At 35.1% G+C, this 14,426-nt stretch overlaps 1 protein-coding gene across 3 annotated transcripts in view; it reads left to right on the top strand.

The window, feature by feature from the left end:
• Positions 1-14,426, top strand: part of MYO6 (myosin VI) — a 101,598-nt gene that overhangs the window by 59,336 nt on the left and 27,836 nt on the right. For all 3 annotated transcript variants that reach the window (XM_041410680.1, XM_041410679.1, XM_041410678.1), the window contains exons 13-19: positions 5,428-5,585; positions 6,129-6,220; positions 6,708-6,780; positions 7,635-7,762; positions 8,823-8,918; positions 9,424-9,597; positions 13,258-13,296. In XM_041410680.1, the coding sequence (XP_041266614.1) occupies positions 5,428-5,585; positions 6,129-6,220; positions 6,708-6,780; positions 7,635-7,762; positions 8,823-8,918; positions 9,424-9,597; positions 13,258-13,296 (760 nt within the window). The remainder of the gene's footprint in view (positions 1-5,427; positions 5,586-6,128; positions 6,221-6,707; positions 6,781-7,634; positions 7,763-8,822; positions 8,919-9,423; positions 9,598-13,257; positions 13,297-14,426) is intronic.

Genomic DNA, 14,426 nt, shown 5'->3' with positions numbered 1-14,426 from the left:
GCTGAAGGCTAGCAGGCTTACAGCACTTCGAATAAGTAACTCCTGTGTTGTATAAAATCTGTCGTGTGTCAGTGAGTACACTGTGTGGCCAAAGAAAGTATAGCAGTCAGGCGGTTAAATCCACAGCCTGCACAGCAAATTTGATATGCTAAAAGATTTATCAGATACACTCTATCAAGGAATGTTAATGTGGTGCCTAAAGTCTTTTCAGGAGACACTTGAATCTTTCTCGTGAGGGCTGCACAATGCTCCCGTGAGTGCTGCCCTGTAATAATTAGGGCTGGGATGCTTTAATTAGGGGGCAGTATATCCACTCTTAATGTCTCAGTGATCAGTGTCCTTGTGTTTATAATTCTTCTGAAATCAAGTCTTTACTTTCAAAAACACCCCTGCAGATAGTAATCCAGAAATGTGCTGCTTTTTTCTGGCTTTGGTAAACACACATTTAATCTTGACTGTTAATAATGTTTCACAAAAACATGGATAGAAAGTGTATTATTTTGCCTTTCTTCATTTTTTTTCTGAAGCTATTATCCAGGTAACTTCCTAGGCACAGAAGCGAGATAATGGTTCCTTTCTGTATGCACATGGAGACGAATTAAGACCAAAGAAAATGTATGGTACCAGTGATAACATTTCAAAACCATGAAATTTATGGCTCTTGCAAAACTGAGTTTTATGAAAATGCAATGACTTTTTACTTATGAAAAAACCTCTAGCTTCCACCACAATTCTTCTCTTGCTGAGATTTTTCCTAGCACATGAGCTGTCAGGGATGCTAGCTAGATGCCTGCAACTGAATTGTGTGTTTTAACATTTAGTTTTCTATGTTGAGTATTTTCTGGAGTTCACATCAAAAACTGAATTTGGACTAAGCAATTTTGAGCACATTAAAGTAATTCTCAGGGTTCAGCTGAATGTATCAATCTTTTAATTAGGAAGCTAATGAACATTCACTATTTGGAAGAATGCAGGTGTGCTTTTTATTAACATGTGGAAACAATCAGATTGTTTTAGTGAATTGGAAATACTTTATTTACATTACACTGAATATTTAATACATGAAACTCATAATTATCCGTATTAATGGGTTTTATTTATGTTCCTTACATATTTTGTCTTCACTATTTTTATGGGAATTTATTACATAAATTATTATAATGGAAAAAGTCCTAATGCAGTGACAAATGATAAATAACATTGGGGGGAGCAGGAAAAGGCAATGTGTTACTCGGCATTCATTTAAAAGCTGAAGATCTAGACCTCTTAATTGTGTATTCAGTAGTCCATTTCTGGAGAGTAAATTCTTCTCTCCCTGCCCACTGTAAATTCCTCCTCTCTCCCGCAGCAGTTGCTAGAAATTTGGGACTTTGAGTCATTGTTGTCTTGCTGCCTTATCAGATGATATGGAGTGTTACAAGTAATTTTCCCCCTTCATTACAAGCTTAATGTGTAGGAAGATGTCAGTCTTGCAGGAAAAAGTGTCTCCAGTGGAAAATATTGACTGAGCTTTTACTATGTGGTCTTTTCCAGACCATGTCTAAACTGACAGCAAAATCTTTTATATATTCATCTAGGAGAAGCTCTATCAGTATTGTGGATAATAGAGTAGAAAATTACTTATTGTGCAGTACAGATGGCACTCATAGTAATTCATGGCAATATGAACATTTCGGATTTTGAAAGTCAATAACATTTTTTACTTAATTCAAGTTGGGATGCATTGCTGATCTTTCTCTGTTGACTTGCTGCCTCCCTGGTTACTCTTCATCTTTCATTTGCATTTTTAAATTCTTCTCAGCTTACTACTACCCACTTTCCTTTACTGAAATTTATCTTGTGGATTTTTACATCATGAATTTTTTGAAAATAATTTTGTACGCTAATCTTGTTACCAAGATTTTCTGCTTTCCTAATTCAGTATTATTGGAGCCCATTTTTTGAGAATACCCTGAATTTCACATTCTTTTTAAGTGAAAGTGTTAAATAGAAGCAGAAGGGCTTTGAACGAATTGTATCCATGTCAGATTCAGATGGCACCCCACTGGAAATGCTCTCAGTGGACTGCTGATTCAGCCTCTGAGAGCAGATTTGTTTTGGCTGTTGTACATGTAGCACATACATAAGGCTTGTCTGTGTATGTTCCTTTTGAGAATATTTGGTGGGACATATCAAACTAGCACCATTATGAGGCACACCATGTGATCACTTCTCAAGAGACACTGTCAAGGAAGGTTTCTTAATTTTTGTTACAGCTTTGTTACAGAAAATTTAAAGATTTTCTGATCAGTGAATTTATCCTGACAAACCTGTAGCGTTATTAGCATTGTGCATTTTCAAAAGTCTGCAAACACAAGGAGCTATGTTTTCATGCCAGCAGATCTTATTTTTCCAGTGTTTTATTTTGGGGGTATCAAAAATGAGTTCAGCAGACTCCTTACAACATGTCAAGGATTAATGCATTAAGCCTCTTTTGCTAGCATTTTTTAAACTTGTGCATCTAAAAGCAGACATGCTCTAATAAATACACCAATGTCATCTTCTCACATGGCTTACTGCATGTAAAAGTGGATTGGACTGTTTTACATATTTGTTACATAGACACAATTTTTTCCATGGTAGTGTGGTTTAGAAACTACTTGGCTGCTATCAGTATTAGAGTTTTGACAAGTATGTTGTTTTTTTTGTTCCAGCAACCCAAAGAGCTGGTCATTTCTCTCTCTTTCTTAGGGACCTTTTGTGTGCAAGTAGATCATGTGAGTCCTAATAGGTCACAGTGAATAAATAGCTCGGCTGAAATCACTGTGCTCAGAGTATAACAAAGGCTTTGTTCTGCTGGGCACAGTGGAGCCAACAAGGAACAGTAGGAGGGTGATGCTAAGTGCAACTGCTCTGAATTTTATTAAATAATCATGTGCAGTGAACTGCCTGGGGGACTTGACAGCTGCACTACATCTATCTATCCTTGTCTCCCAAAACCCCATAATAATTACCTTGCTGGGTGATGTTTTTGCCATCCATGTGAAGTGTATTTACAGAGAAATAATGTGTTAGGATTCAAAATCTGCTGCTTCTCTTAGACTGTAAATGTGCTACTGTGCTTTTCTCTTGCTCAGTTTCTTATTTTCCAAGAGAACTCACAGGGGACTCCATCATCACAAACTAAATTATTTTACAATGTGAAAAAAATTAACCTGCATCATTCTAGGTCCTTCAGCTTCTTTTGCAGTACATTTTCTACCAAAATGCATTTTTTTTAGTGATGCTACTGAAGTGTCCATTGGAAAAACTTTTTCAAAAAATACTTTTCTATGCTATTTTGAACTTTAGCTTTTTTCAAATTACAAATGTGCTGCTTAAATTCTTTAATTATGTGGAGTATTTAACTAGGTAGGGTTACTTAATCCAGGCTACTTTATTTATGAACAAATAACCATATTGGATGACAGTAATTGATGGATATTTCTTCACCTGCTCTCTCCCTCAGTTGTTGTCAATCATGGGAAAATTATACATGTTTTTAAGTAAAGTTAATTTGTTCTGGAATATATTTGGGAACTAAATCTGCCCCATCCATGCTTTCCGCTAGGTCTCAAACTCTAGATCGTTGGTAACTTTGCTGAAGAAATTGGCACGAAGACCAAACAAGGGTTTTTCTTGCAGCCTTGCCAACGTGCTTAGAATTTGGCAATTTTTTTCTCTATTCCATTTAATTAGCTGATAAATTCATGAGAGGGAAAGAAGGTAAAATGGAGGAAGGAGAATTTATCTTTTCCTGTTCAGGCAAGAAACAAGAGAAAGAAAGAGGTTCATTTGTCTTTGTGCAGACCAAAGAAAGGAAGAGCTGAGGGAAAGCAAGTTCAACGAGAAGAAAGTGACTTGTTCTGAACATCAGTTCTGTGATGGGGCTCTTGTGCATCTACTGTCTCAGGGCATTTTCAGCATTGTTTAGTGGTTCTGAACTTCCAGTTGTGCAAAATTAATTGCAGGGTTAAATTTTCTTTCCATGTGTGTTTGCTGCATACTATGACATTTAACAACAAGTGTTTGTGCAGTCTTTAGAATTGCACTTAACAGTGGCAGAATTTGCTATTTTGAACTCTAAGACTATTTTGTAAATACATGCTCTAGCAGTACAACTGTTTGTCATGTTGTTTTAAAAAGTAAGTGAAAAACATAAATGATTTTCATGTATTGTATTATGCAAAAGGTCTGCAGCTGACAGGAATTAGTATTCTGATCTCTTAAACGTATCAGAACAAAATGCAAAGGTACCTTCCTTCTATTTATAAGCTGAGATTTCTGTCAGTACTCATTACCTTAAGATAAGATAGATACTTAGTGGAAGACAAGATTGTGTGTTAAAGCTAATTACTATCAAATGTAATGTAGCTGCAAGTGTCCTTTGGGAATGGAGATTCTGGTTCTTTGCCTTACCAGTCACAGTAGAAAGTGATCTCCATCACTGTCGTGATTCTGCATCAGAAGTATTATCCTTGAGAAGATAAAAAAATAGTAATTATTAGTTAGGTTAGTGCTTATGAATTCTGGGAGGTGAAGGAAATTATGCAATATGGCTAAGCTGTTGTGATCTAACTCCAAGGGGCAACTCAGCCCCTTGTAGCCACTCACTCCCTGCCAGTGGAAGGGAAGGGAAAAGGGGAAGAGTAAAAGTCAGAAAACACATGGGTTGTTGATAAAGACAGTTTAAAAGGTAAACCAAATGCTACAAGTGCAAGCAATGCAAAACCAGGAATTCACTCTCCACTTTCTGTTGGAAGGTCAGTGTTCAGCTCCCCAGGATAGCAGGCTTCATCAAGCGTGGTTACTTAGGAAGACAAAATTTTAAACTCATAGAATCATTCCTCTTTCCCTCTTCTTCCTTCAGCTTTTATTGCTGAGCATGATGCCATATGATAGGGAATGTCCCTTTGGTCAGTTGGGGTCAGCTGTCTCAGCTGTGTCCCCTCTCAGCTTCTTGTTCACCCTCAGCCTCCTCACTAGTGTGATGGGGTGAGGAGCAGAAAAGGTGTCAGAGCAAAAACTGAACTACAGGCTTTATTCTAACATAACAAATCATAAGTAAATAGTTGAAATATTTTTCAGTGGTGATGTATATGATGATGTATATGATGATTTTAAATATCTTTCTCTGGAAACTGTCAATAGAGTTTCTAATTATCTAATAAACAATTATGAAAGTGTCTGAATCTCATTTCCACTGATGGTAGCAAAACATTATTGTTTTTTTACAGGTAACGTAGTCTAACTTGGCAAGGTTGTTTCCTGCCTTGGCCTAGAGATTGGGGGTGGAGGGGGTAGGTCCTAATTTATGGCATTGGAAAGGCTGTTTTGAAGTTTAGAGTCTAATCTCAGCATTTTTCAGTAAGGAATTCTGAAAAATAAGATCTGTGTCTTGTTTTTTAGGGTACCGTTGAAAGTGGAACAAGCAAACAATGCTCGTGATGCCTTGGCTAAAACCGTGTATAGTCATCTGTTTGATCATGTAGTGAAAAGGGTAAACCAGTGTTTTCCATTTGAAACTTCTTCTTTCTTCATTGGAGTTCTAGATATAGCTGGTTTTGGTAAGTATACCTAAAATAATTTCTAGTTGCCACATTTTCCCACCAAAGATTCAATAACAAATTTTGTAATGAAGAGGAAAGGTTTTCTTTTTGGTCTTGATGGTTCTTGTAAAGCTTTTGCTGTCTTTGACTCACTGAAAATTCAAAACAGGGCATGTTTTGTGATGTGCTCTAGTCCTGCCATGCTTGTCCAAGGGAACAGCCTTTGGTTTTCAGGTCTTTAGAATTTTGATATCTACTGCCAGCCTGTTGTAGCATGGATGCATGAGGGTGTATTGGTACAATTTCACTGTCTGGTAGCATCTTGATTTGGTTTGCTGCCAACTGTCTGTCATTTATCTTAGAAATATTATCTGCTGCAGTATTTTTAGATGGCTTGTGTACAACTTGGAAATCTGTAAAAGATTTCATTTTGCTGAAAGAAATGGCTATGGATCTGAACACATCTTTAAATATTAGCATTGCGAAGCTTCTCTTATTTACTATTTAAGTTACGTTCTTGGAACACTGTTTTATCTTAAAAGTTTAACTTCTGTCTTTCAGAGTACTTTGAACACAACAGTTTTGAACAATTCTGTATAAACTACTGTAATGAAAAACTGCAGCAATTTTTTAATGAAAGAATTCTGAAAGAGGTATGATATATTTAATATTATATTCGAGGATTTGGTTTTTTACTTTTCTATTTGAGGAAGTGTTTTTCCTGATATGATGCTTTAAGAAGCACTGCTTTTCATAAGATTACACATTGTGTTTGAAAAAAAAAATCAGTTGATATACTGTTTCCATATTATGTGACATCTTGTTGTGTCAGAAAAGAATGTGGATTTTTGAAAACCAGCAATGAGGTATTCAGAGATTGGATAACACCTGATTCACTAATACCTGATGAAAATATTGAACAGGCCTATCATTATGATGTTAAAGTTGGAATATATTTAGCTGTGTAAGGAAATTCTCAAATGTGTGTTGATTCATGCTATATTTTTTAAAATTGCTTCATGTTTATTAGAAAAAATATGGTTTTTCTTGGGTTTTTTTTTTTTTTCAGTTAAAAAAAAATTAAGAGTGGTGTTTTCTCTTTTCAATTACTTTTTTTTTTTTTTTTTTTTGCAACTTCAGGAGCAAGAACTGTACCAGAAAGAAGGCCTGGGTGTTAATGAAGTTCGTTATGTAGATAATCAGGACTGTATAGGTATGTACTTCTTGAATTGTCAAGCTTTTTGTTACTGTCATGTGGAAAAAAGCTTCAAGCAGAAGAGGTGAAATATGCATGGCACTAGTAATTATATGGTTTTATATATAGCCTCATTCAATTCACAATCGTAAGAGTTCATAGGCATTTCTGCAGTACAAGCATTAGCAATTTCATCCTTTCCACAGGAAAAAGTTTGTAGTAAAAATTCCTCTTAAAAGAGCAGTTTCATAGAGAATGGAAAAAAAGTTGCAAAACTGTGAGTTTGTGTCTAATAGTTTCAAGAACATGAATTTCTGTGTCAGCTTTCAAAGGCTTTGGAGTATGTGTGTGAGAGGTCAAGGCAATTCAGTTGTTAAAAGTTGTGAAACCACCACTGTATGCTCAATTCTGGTCTGCCTTTCCTAAAACAAATTTTTACTTCTCACTGGATCATGTTATCAAATGGAAATATTAATCTTTTAGTTTTGATGTGTGGTGAAATGTGGATGAAAAGCTTAAAAATCTCCCCCAGCAATTGAAGCTAGACCTAGGATCATACTGTAAGAAGACTTAGGCACTTTTTGGATGACTAATTTCAGCTTGAGACTAAGAGTTAGAATTAGACAATCGGTTCCTGATTTTTTTCCCCCATGTTCCAGAAGAGTTAGAACTCCTAGATTTGATGGATATCCTATACGTTCCTATTAACATACATAGAATTGATTTGCCATGACTTCTTGTATTTTATTTAATGGCTTTCCATAGGTACTTTTGTAGAGAATCAGTCAGCAGCATTTAGGTGTGTAATGTTCAGTGGTGATACAAGTTGATATATTAAGTTTCCATAAATATATGGGTATTTTTATCAACAGATTTGATTGAAGCAAAATTAATAGGTGTACTGGATATTTTGGATGAAGAAAATCGTCTTCCCCAACCAAGTGACCAACATTTTACTTCAGTTGTGCATCAAAAACACAAGGACCATTTCAGGCTCTCAGTAGGTTTATTTTTGTTGTCTGTCTTGTTTTAATGAAACAGTTCTTGGAACAGTTGATAGTAACACTTCAATTTAATGAAAATCTTTCATAAGAAATCTCATACCACCCAGTCTGCACAGTCTGTACTTCTTTTTTAAGGACAAGTTTGGTTATTAGATTTGATGAAAAGTTCATTGAAGGCTTCAAGCAATTCTAATATCCTGCTGAAAATAAAGCCATATTCTTGACTTGCATTTGAAGTTTTTTAACATGTAAAACATCAAAAAGAAGTAAAAACACATTTTAATTTAGATTTGTTTCATATCAGATGAGTTATTTTGTTGTTATTTTAAAAAATTTCTTGCTTTGGAAAGCATTTGACTCATGTCTAGAGTCTAGCTAGCACTTCAGAGAGGAATATAGGAATCATACTAGGAAAATTCTTTTTGTTGCTTATTTTTTAACATGCAGCACTGTCTGGAAGATTAATGCAAATTGTTGCAATTTATATCCATGAATTGTGTTGAAATAAGAAAAAATGCTGAAAAAAATGTGAGCAAAGGAAGCCATCATTTATATAATCCATTTACCAACATTGTCATCCATTTACCTTGTGTTAAGTTTCCACTTAATCCTGCTTGCCTAAGCTGGTGTGCAATGAAACATTCTGATGGTATGTGTATGATCAGCTGGGTGCTTGCCTCTAAAGATATACCATTTAAAGCCATATCTTGAGCTTGCATCTAATCCTATTCATATAACAGGGTTATTCATCAGCTGTCAAATTCATGATAAAGAAAATGTTGATTAAAGGCAAAACCAAAATCAACTGGCTGGTATTAGCAATCCTGGTGACTTGTATTTTGAATGCAATGTATTTAAGAGTGTGGAAGAGTTTGAAATTAGCTTTTTAGAACATCATGGTTTGGACAGGAATGGTAATGAACAGCACAATTGTATTGACAGGAAATGTGATTTTTAACACTTAGTAGTCCTGGCAGATCAAGGTGGTGTTCTAAGAATAAACTTTTTTTAGTTTCCATTGCAATACTTCTTTGTAATTCATGTTCTTAATTCCAGATTCCTAGAAAGTCTAAATTGGCTGTTCACAGAAATATCAGAGATGATGAAGGCTTCATTATCAGACACTTTGCAGGAGCCGTATGCTACGAGACGGTAATTTTGTCTATGGAACACTAAGTTTATTGTGTTTTATAGAACATTTATATTTTTTCAGTGCATATAGCTTAAATGACAAAATTTCTTGTGATCAGAAGTTCAAACATTGGTATGCCTTAAGTTTGAAACTAATTTTCTGCATATTCCACAGAACTGACAGTTTCTTTTAACTTTTCAGGATACAGCCACAGCCCATTTTAATGACATGTGTTTTGTGTAAAAGTTTGTTTCAAATCTATAGGTAATGGTGTCAGTATTAAATATATTGATTTGCAACCTGCATTCAATACTGCAAATTTTGTATCAAAAGATGTTTACATCCTGGGGAGAAGAATAAACTATGTGATGAAGAATGAACTATGTGAAAAGTATTGTTAGTGAATGTATTCTTGCTGATTTTTGAATTAAGTATGTAACTAGGTTTCCTTTAGTTTTCTAATTACACTGAAGTAACTTGGACAGTAAAACAAATGTGCTTTTATCTCTTGGGTTGTCTTTTCAGATGCAATTTGTGGAAAAAAACAATGATGCTTTGCACATGTCTCTTCAATCTCTTATATGTGAATCCAAGGATAAGTTTGTTCGACAGTTGTTTGAGGCCAACACTAACAACAACAAGGATCCCAAACAAAAAGCTGGGAAACTCAGTTTCATCAGCGTGGGTAACAAATTCAAGGTAAAATCATATAGTAAAGAGTCCTAATTTCTTATAATATATGCCAGTTTTTTGTTCTTGAATTGATGGAACCTAAGGTTGGGAGAACTAGCAGTAACTTGAGATTCAGAAGAAAATTTGGTTAAATAGATGATTTTCTTCTGTTGAGTGATAAGAAACGTTGTAAGATACATGTTATGCTTTTCTGTCAAAAGTATCTTCCATAACAGTCCTTACAGAGATTATACAGTGATTTTTGGGTCAGACTCTTTCAAAGTCACATAAAAGTCTTTATTCAAAGGGTTTTGAGATTTAAATTGGGATTCCGTGGTCTTGAAAATGTTCTAGATGTGACAAAATCTGTTCTTCCATCCTATTGTAATTATACCTTCTAGGAGATGTACTGATTCCCTACAGAGAGTTGGCCAAACTCTCAAAATTCAGTACCTAACCTAACCTTAGTTTTTCCTTTTCTGAAATATATACTTAATCATGGCTTACACAGGAAGATATTCGTTGTGCTGAATGTTTCCTTTCTCAATACCTGAATCTGATGCTTCTCCTCATTTTCTCCTTTCTTCTGATGTTATAAAGCTGACCTTCAAACTTTGTCTTCTCCAAATGTTTTCTGCATCCTTTTCTCATACAGCAGTTTTATTTTAGCTGGACTATTCCAGCTCAGGATGGCTAGAAAGAGAACAATAGGGGAATTAAGAGATGAAAAGCAGGCACATCGTGGGCTGCAGGTAAATTTTTCAGTCTCATGGATTTACAGTTGGTAGAGCTGCAGCAATTTCAGCAAGAGCTCTTTTCAACACATCTGGGCCAGATCCAATGAAGGATTTGTATGCCTTCAAGTCAAGTGCTGAAACAGTTTTGGTGTACTGTCTTACCTAGGGCCACCAAAAACCCACCTCATATTCCTAGCTAGACTCCTTACACAGTCCCTGGGGAATGCAAGTATGTTAGATAATCCAAAAAACCTGCACATAGAGTGAGACACTGCCAGTAGCAGAAGAGGGTTTCTGTATTTCTGATCCATGTCAAGGTTAAGTACTGGATCAGGACTGCAGGATAAATTCCTTCTTGCATAATCATATTTTGTGGCTAGCATTTGGAACTGTTCTCTAAAGATGAAGGAGCTGAAGGAACAGGAAGTACATGGTAGCAGCACTCTTGCTTTTTATAGCAATAGTATTCTGCTTCAAGTCTATACTGTATTCAGTGTTCTGTGGCTGTTTTATTTCCTGAGCACCCAGATATTGGTCAGTCTGACTAATGGTGTTCTCATTACACCCTTCTGGAGTTGTTTGGTTAGGTAGCCAGAAATAAAATTTTTATGGGGCCAGGAAGAGTAGAATACAGAGCCTGACTTGTAAGGTAGTGGTTTTGGCATTTAGCTTGGAACTGGGCAAACTGCTCTCTTGAATTTTGCTGTGATAATTCTTTTTAACTGCTTCCTATTCTATAGTGGTTGTTGAATTAAAGTACAGCAATTGGTTTAATATAAAATACATGATCATCTGGTAGTCTGAAAAGTTGCATACAGATAAGCCGTGTCCTGAGCATGCCCTGCAGCCATGAGTATGCTGTAAATGAAGCTAGGATCCATGATTTTTTAGAACTGTATTTTTAAAATTAAATCAACTGGGGGATCTTTTGAGACAATTTTCTCTTCCTTCCATCTGTATTTTCAATTTCTCTCAGGTTTGGCACCCCACCTTCAGGTGATGTGGTCTTGTGCATTATACCACTGCCCACAGAGGGGTGAATTAAAAGGGAGGCATTTTTAAAGTGAAGCAGAAGCTTAGTGGGGAACACTTTTGGATTTCCTTTTGGAACTTTGGTATTCACCTCTCCACCTAAAACACAACTAATGTCCTCTTTGGATCTGGCCCTTCAATTTATAATTCTTTCAATGTTTTCAAGTTTCATGGCATTTTGAATGTATGTGTTACTTCCAATAATTCATTTAGTGTTACCTTCCAGACACAGCATGTGATGCTGATGAACACTAATAGCCTTGAAAATTTCACTTCAGATGACATCAAAATAAGGTCTTTTATCTTACTAGATATTTCATCTCTTTAAGAAAAGAATTCTTAGTGCATTAATTTGTAAGTCAGTCTTCTGAACTATTGAAGTCATAACTTCTTATAATTATATAAATTATTAGATGATGTTGCAGGGACTTCTCTTTATTAAATCCTTCACACGTCCCTTCCTTATTACTAATTACAATTAATTCTCATTAATCAGTTGAGAAAATAATGATTAATTTATCATCGGATCTGTTCAAGATTTGATGATGAATTAAATTGTGACAATTCAAAGAGCAGTAGCTTTAGCAATATGCTTTACTTGTATACACATTTTGTTGGAGAAATTCACCTGAGAATGTCTCTGGCTTATTTCTTGTCAAATAACAGAGTATAAGGAAGGGGTATTTTTCCTCAAGCAAAAGTGTATTTTGTTGATGGAAATGAGTCTGTCTCTTGCAAACTTATGTGTCTCTGACTTAAGAAAACATAATTATTATAATCAAGGTGAGATATAAAGAGTGTGTGTAAGTCAGAACTGAGCAAGAGGTTATTAGTGTTTGTCATGCTTCTTGTGGCACTCTTCCTAACCATATCCATGTTAAGTTAAAAAAATCCCAAACCAATTTTATCTACCAGAGGGACAACTGGCAGCTGTAGGTGATGCACACTACCCCATGCAAATCTTGTTCCTTGGATTCAAGGTAATTGAAAGATCTGGCTAAAAAAAATATAGTCAAAAGTCAGATCCTTTGAATTTTGCTTCTAGTGCTGAAAATGAATATGTTAGGACATACTGAATTTTGTATTGCTGCAGTCTATATACTTAAAATTTCTAATAAATTAGAAAGGCTAGCCCGGCAGTAATTCATGTGGCAAAACAGGCACACCTCTAAAGTAAAAATATTGGTATTTTTCTGATGTGTTTTTGTAATATTTTAAGTCCCTACCAATTACTTTCAATAGCAACTCTAAACTGTTTTCTCTGATAGCTTTAAGTCTCTTGTTATTCTGAAGACTTGATTCCAAATAATAGTAGTATTGAAGTCTTTTCTAATCACAGTATATTTAAATGCAACTTCAGCAAGTGTAATTTTAAAATTGTAGTTTTTTGTCATCAATAGAGAATTTAAAAGTTGGAAATTTGGAAATAAAAATAGATTGTTGCAGGTAAATATTGACATAACTTAAAACCCAGAAGAAAAGCCTGAGAATATATTTTGTGTTAATTATGTAACACAAAAATAATGCTTGTTATGGATTAAATTTGGGATTTCACAAATTTTCAATGTGTTTTTAAAAAATGATCGCTGATTGGTCTAATTTTTTTAATATAATTTTATTACATAGTCATTATTTTTTATTTTCCCAAATGGACATGCATGGTTTTTTTTTTGATAACTGTGTTGTAATAAGTGACTAGTCCATGTAGTATTGCTGTACAATTAAATACAAGCAATTTCCTCAGGGCCATTCATGCACACTTGCATGATTTTGTCTATTGAAATTGGTGAATGTTTGGTTTATCAGTTCTGTCTCACTAACAATGAACATGCATGCAGTAATGCTGTACCTCTGTTTGGTGTGTATTTTTCTGTATATGCCATGGTAAGGCTCTTGAAGTACCTGTTTTCTTTTACAGACTCAGCTAAATTTGCTCCTTGAGAAGCTTCACAGTACTGTAAGTATATATACAGGTGAAGGTTCACAGTTTTCTGACGTAAGGCAAAATAGATACTCTCAATATTAGGGCTTACAATAAATGTGATTAGTAATTGCTTTAGAGTTTGCAGCTCCATGGCACTTTGGGAACATCTTCCTGTGCATGTAATGGTTATTTATTTACTGGACAAAGGAAAACCCACCACCTTTAAAAAGGTTGTAGAATGAAAGTTAAAAAATCTGTGAATGTGAAATCTGTCTGTGCTGCAATCTCCTTTTTTGTCTATTCTTTCTGTGCATTGGTTATCATTGATAACTAATTTTCAGAAAATTTAGAAATGTTTCTTAGAAGTAAGGTATTTAAGAAGTAATTTATTATTAATTATTGTTTTAATGTTCCATAAAGTCATTCAAAATTTATTTTTTCATTTTGCTTTTTTTGATAGGCTGTAAATGCATAGGTGGTCAAAGAAACTAAGTCCCCTAATGAATATTTGTTAATTTGGCTGATGTAATTAGATAGTTTGTGAAATTCTCCATGTACAACATGCCATTTTATTTTAGAACTTGGAGCTGTAGGAACACAGTGTTGTTTCTCTTGACCACATGTTCTAACACATTACGGATGCTCTGTCAAAAAAAGAAAAGTAGAAAATCAAGGGAAAAAAACCAGTGAGGTGCTTGGAGTATAGCCAGCATATAAGATTTTACTGTAGTCATGAGGCCAGTCTGAAGGGTGATCTATTTTACCCAGAACATTCTGGAACTGAAATAGAGTCCAGGGAAAAAAAGTATGTGGCCAGGCTTGCTGTACTCTTGAGTTTAGCTAACCCATGATTGAGGAGATATTGTTAATGTAGAGCTCCCTTCCTTTCCAGCTGAGAGATGGAAAAAGAGAGAATATTCTACAAACTGGGATTAATACTACATTTTGTCAGTCCCAATTTTGTTTTAGTATATTCAACGTTATCATTTGTAGTCACCTGTTACAGGAAAATCAGAATAATTGGATGGTGCTTGGCAAAATGTTATCCTTTGATGAATGTGAAATGATCAGAGAGAGCAGTGGTCAAAACCATACCTCACATGGTCATAAGAGAGGAGCAGACTGGAACAACATCAGGGAAGGGAGACTGAAGCTGTGAGCCA

This window comes from Onychostruthus taczanowskii, unplaced genomic scaffold, assembly GCF_017590055.1.
Source record: "Onychostruthus taczanowskii isolate IOZ18803 unplaced genomic scaffold, ASM1759005v1 scaffold33, whole genome shotgun sequence".
NCBI classification, from domain to species: Eukaryota; Metazoa; Chordata; class Aves; order Passeriformes; family Passeridae; genus Onychostruthus; species Onychostruthus taczanowskii.
Note: the sequence above shows the minus strand (reverse complement) of the source record. Positions and strands in the feature narration are given on the sequence as shown.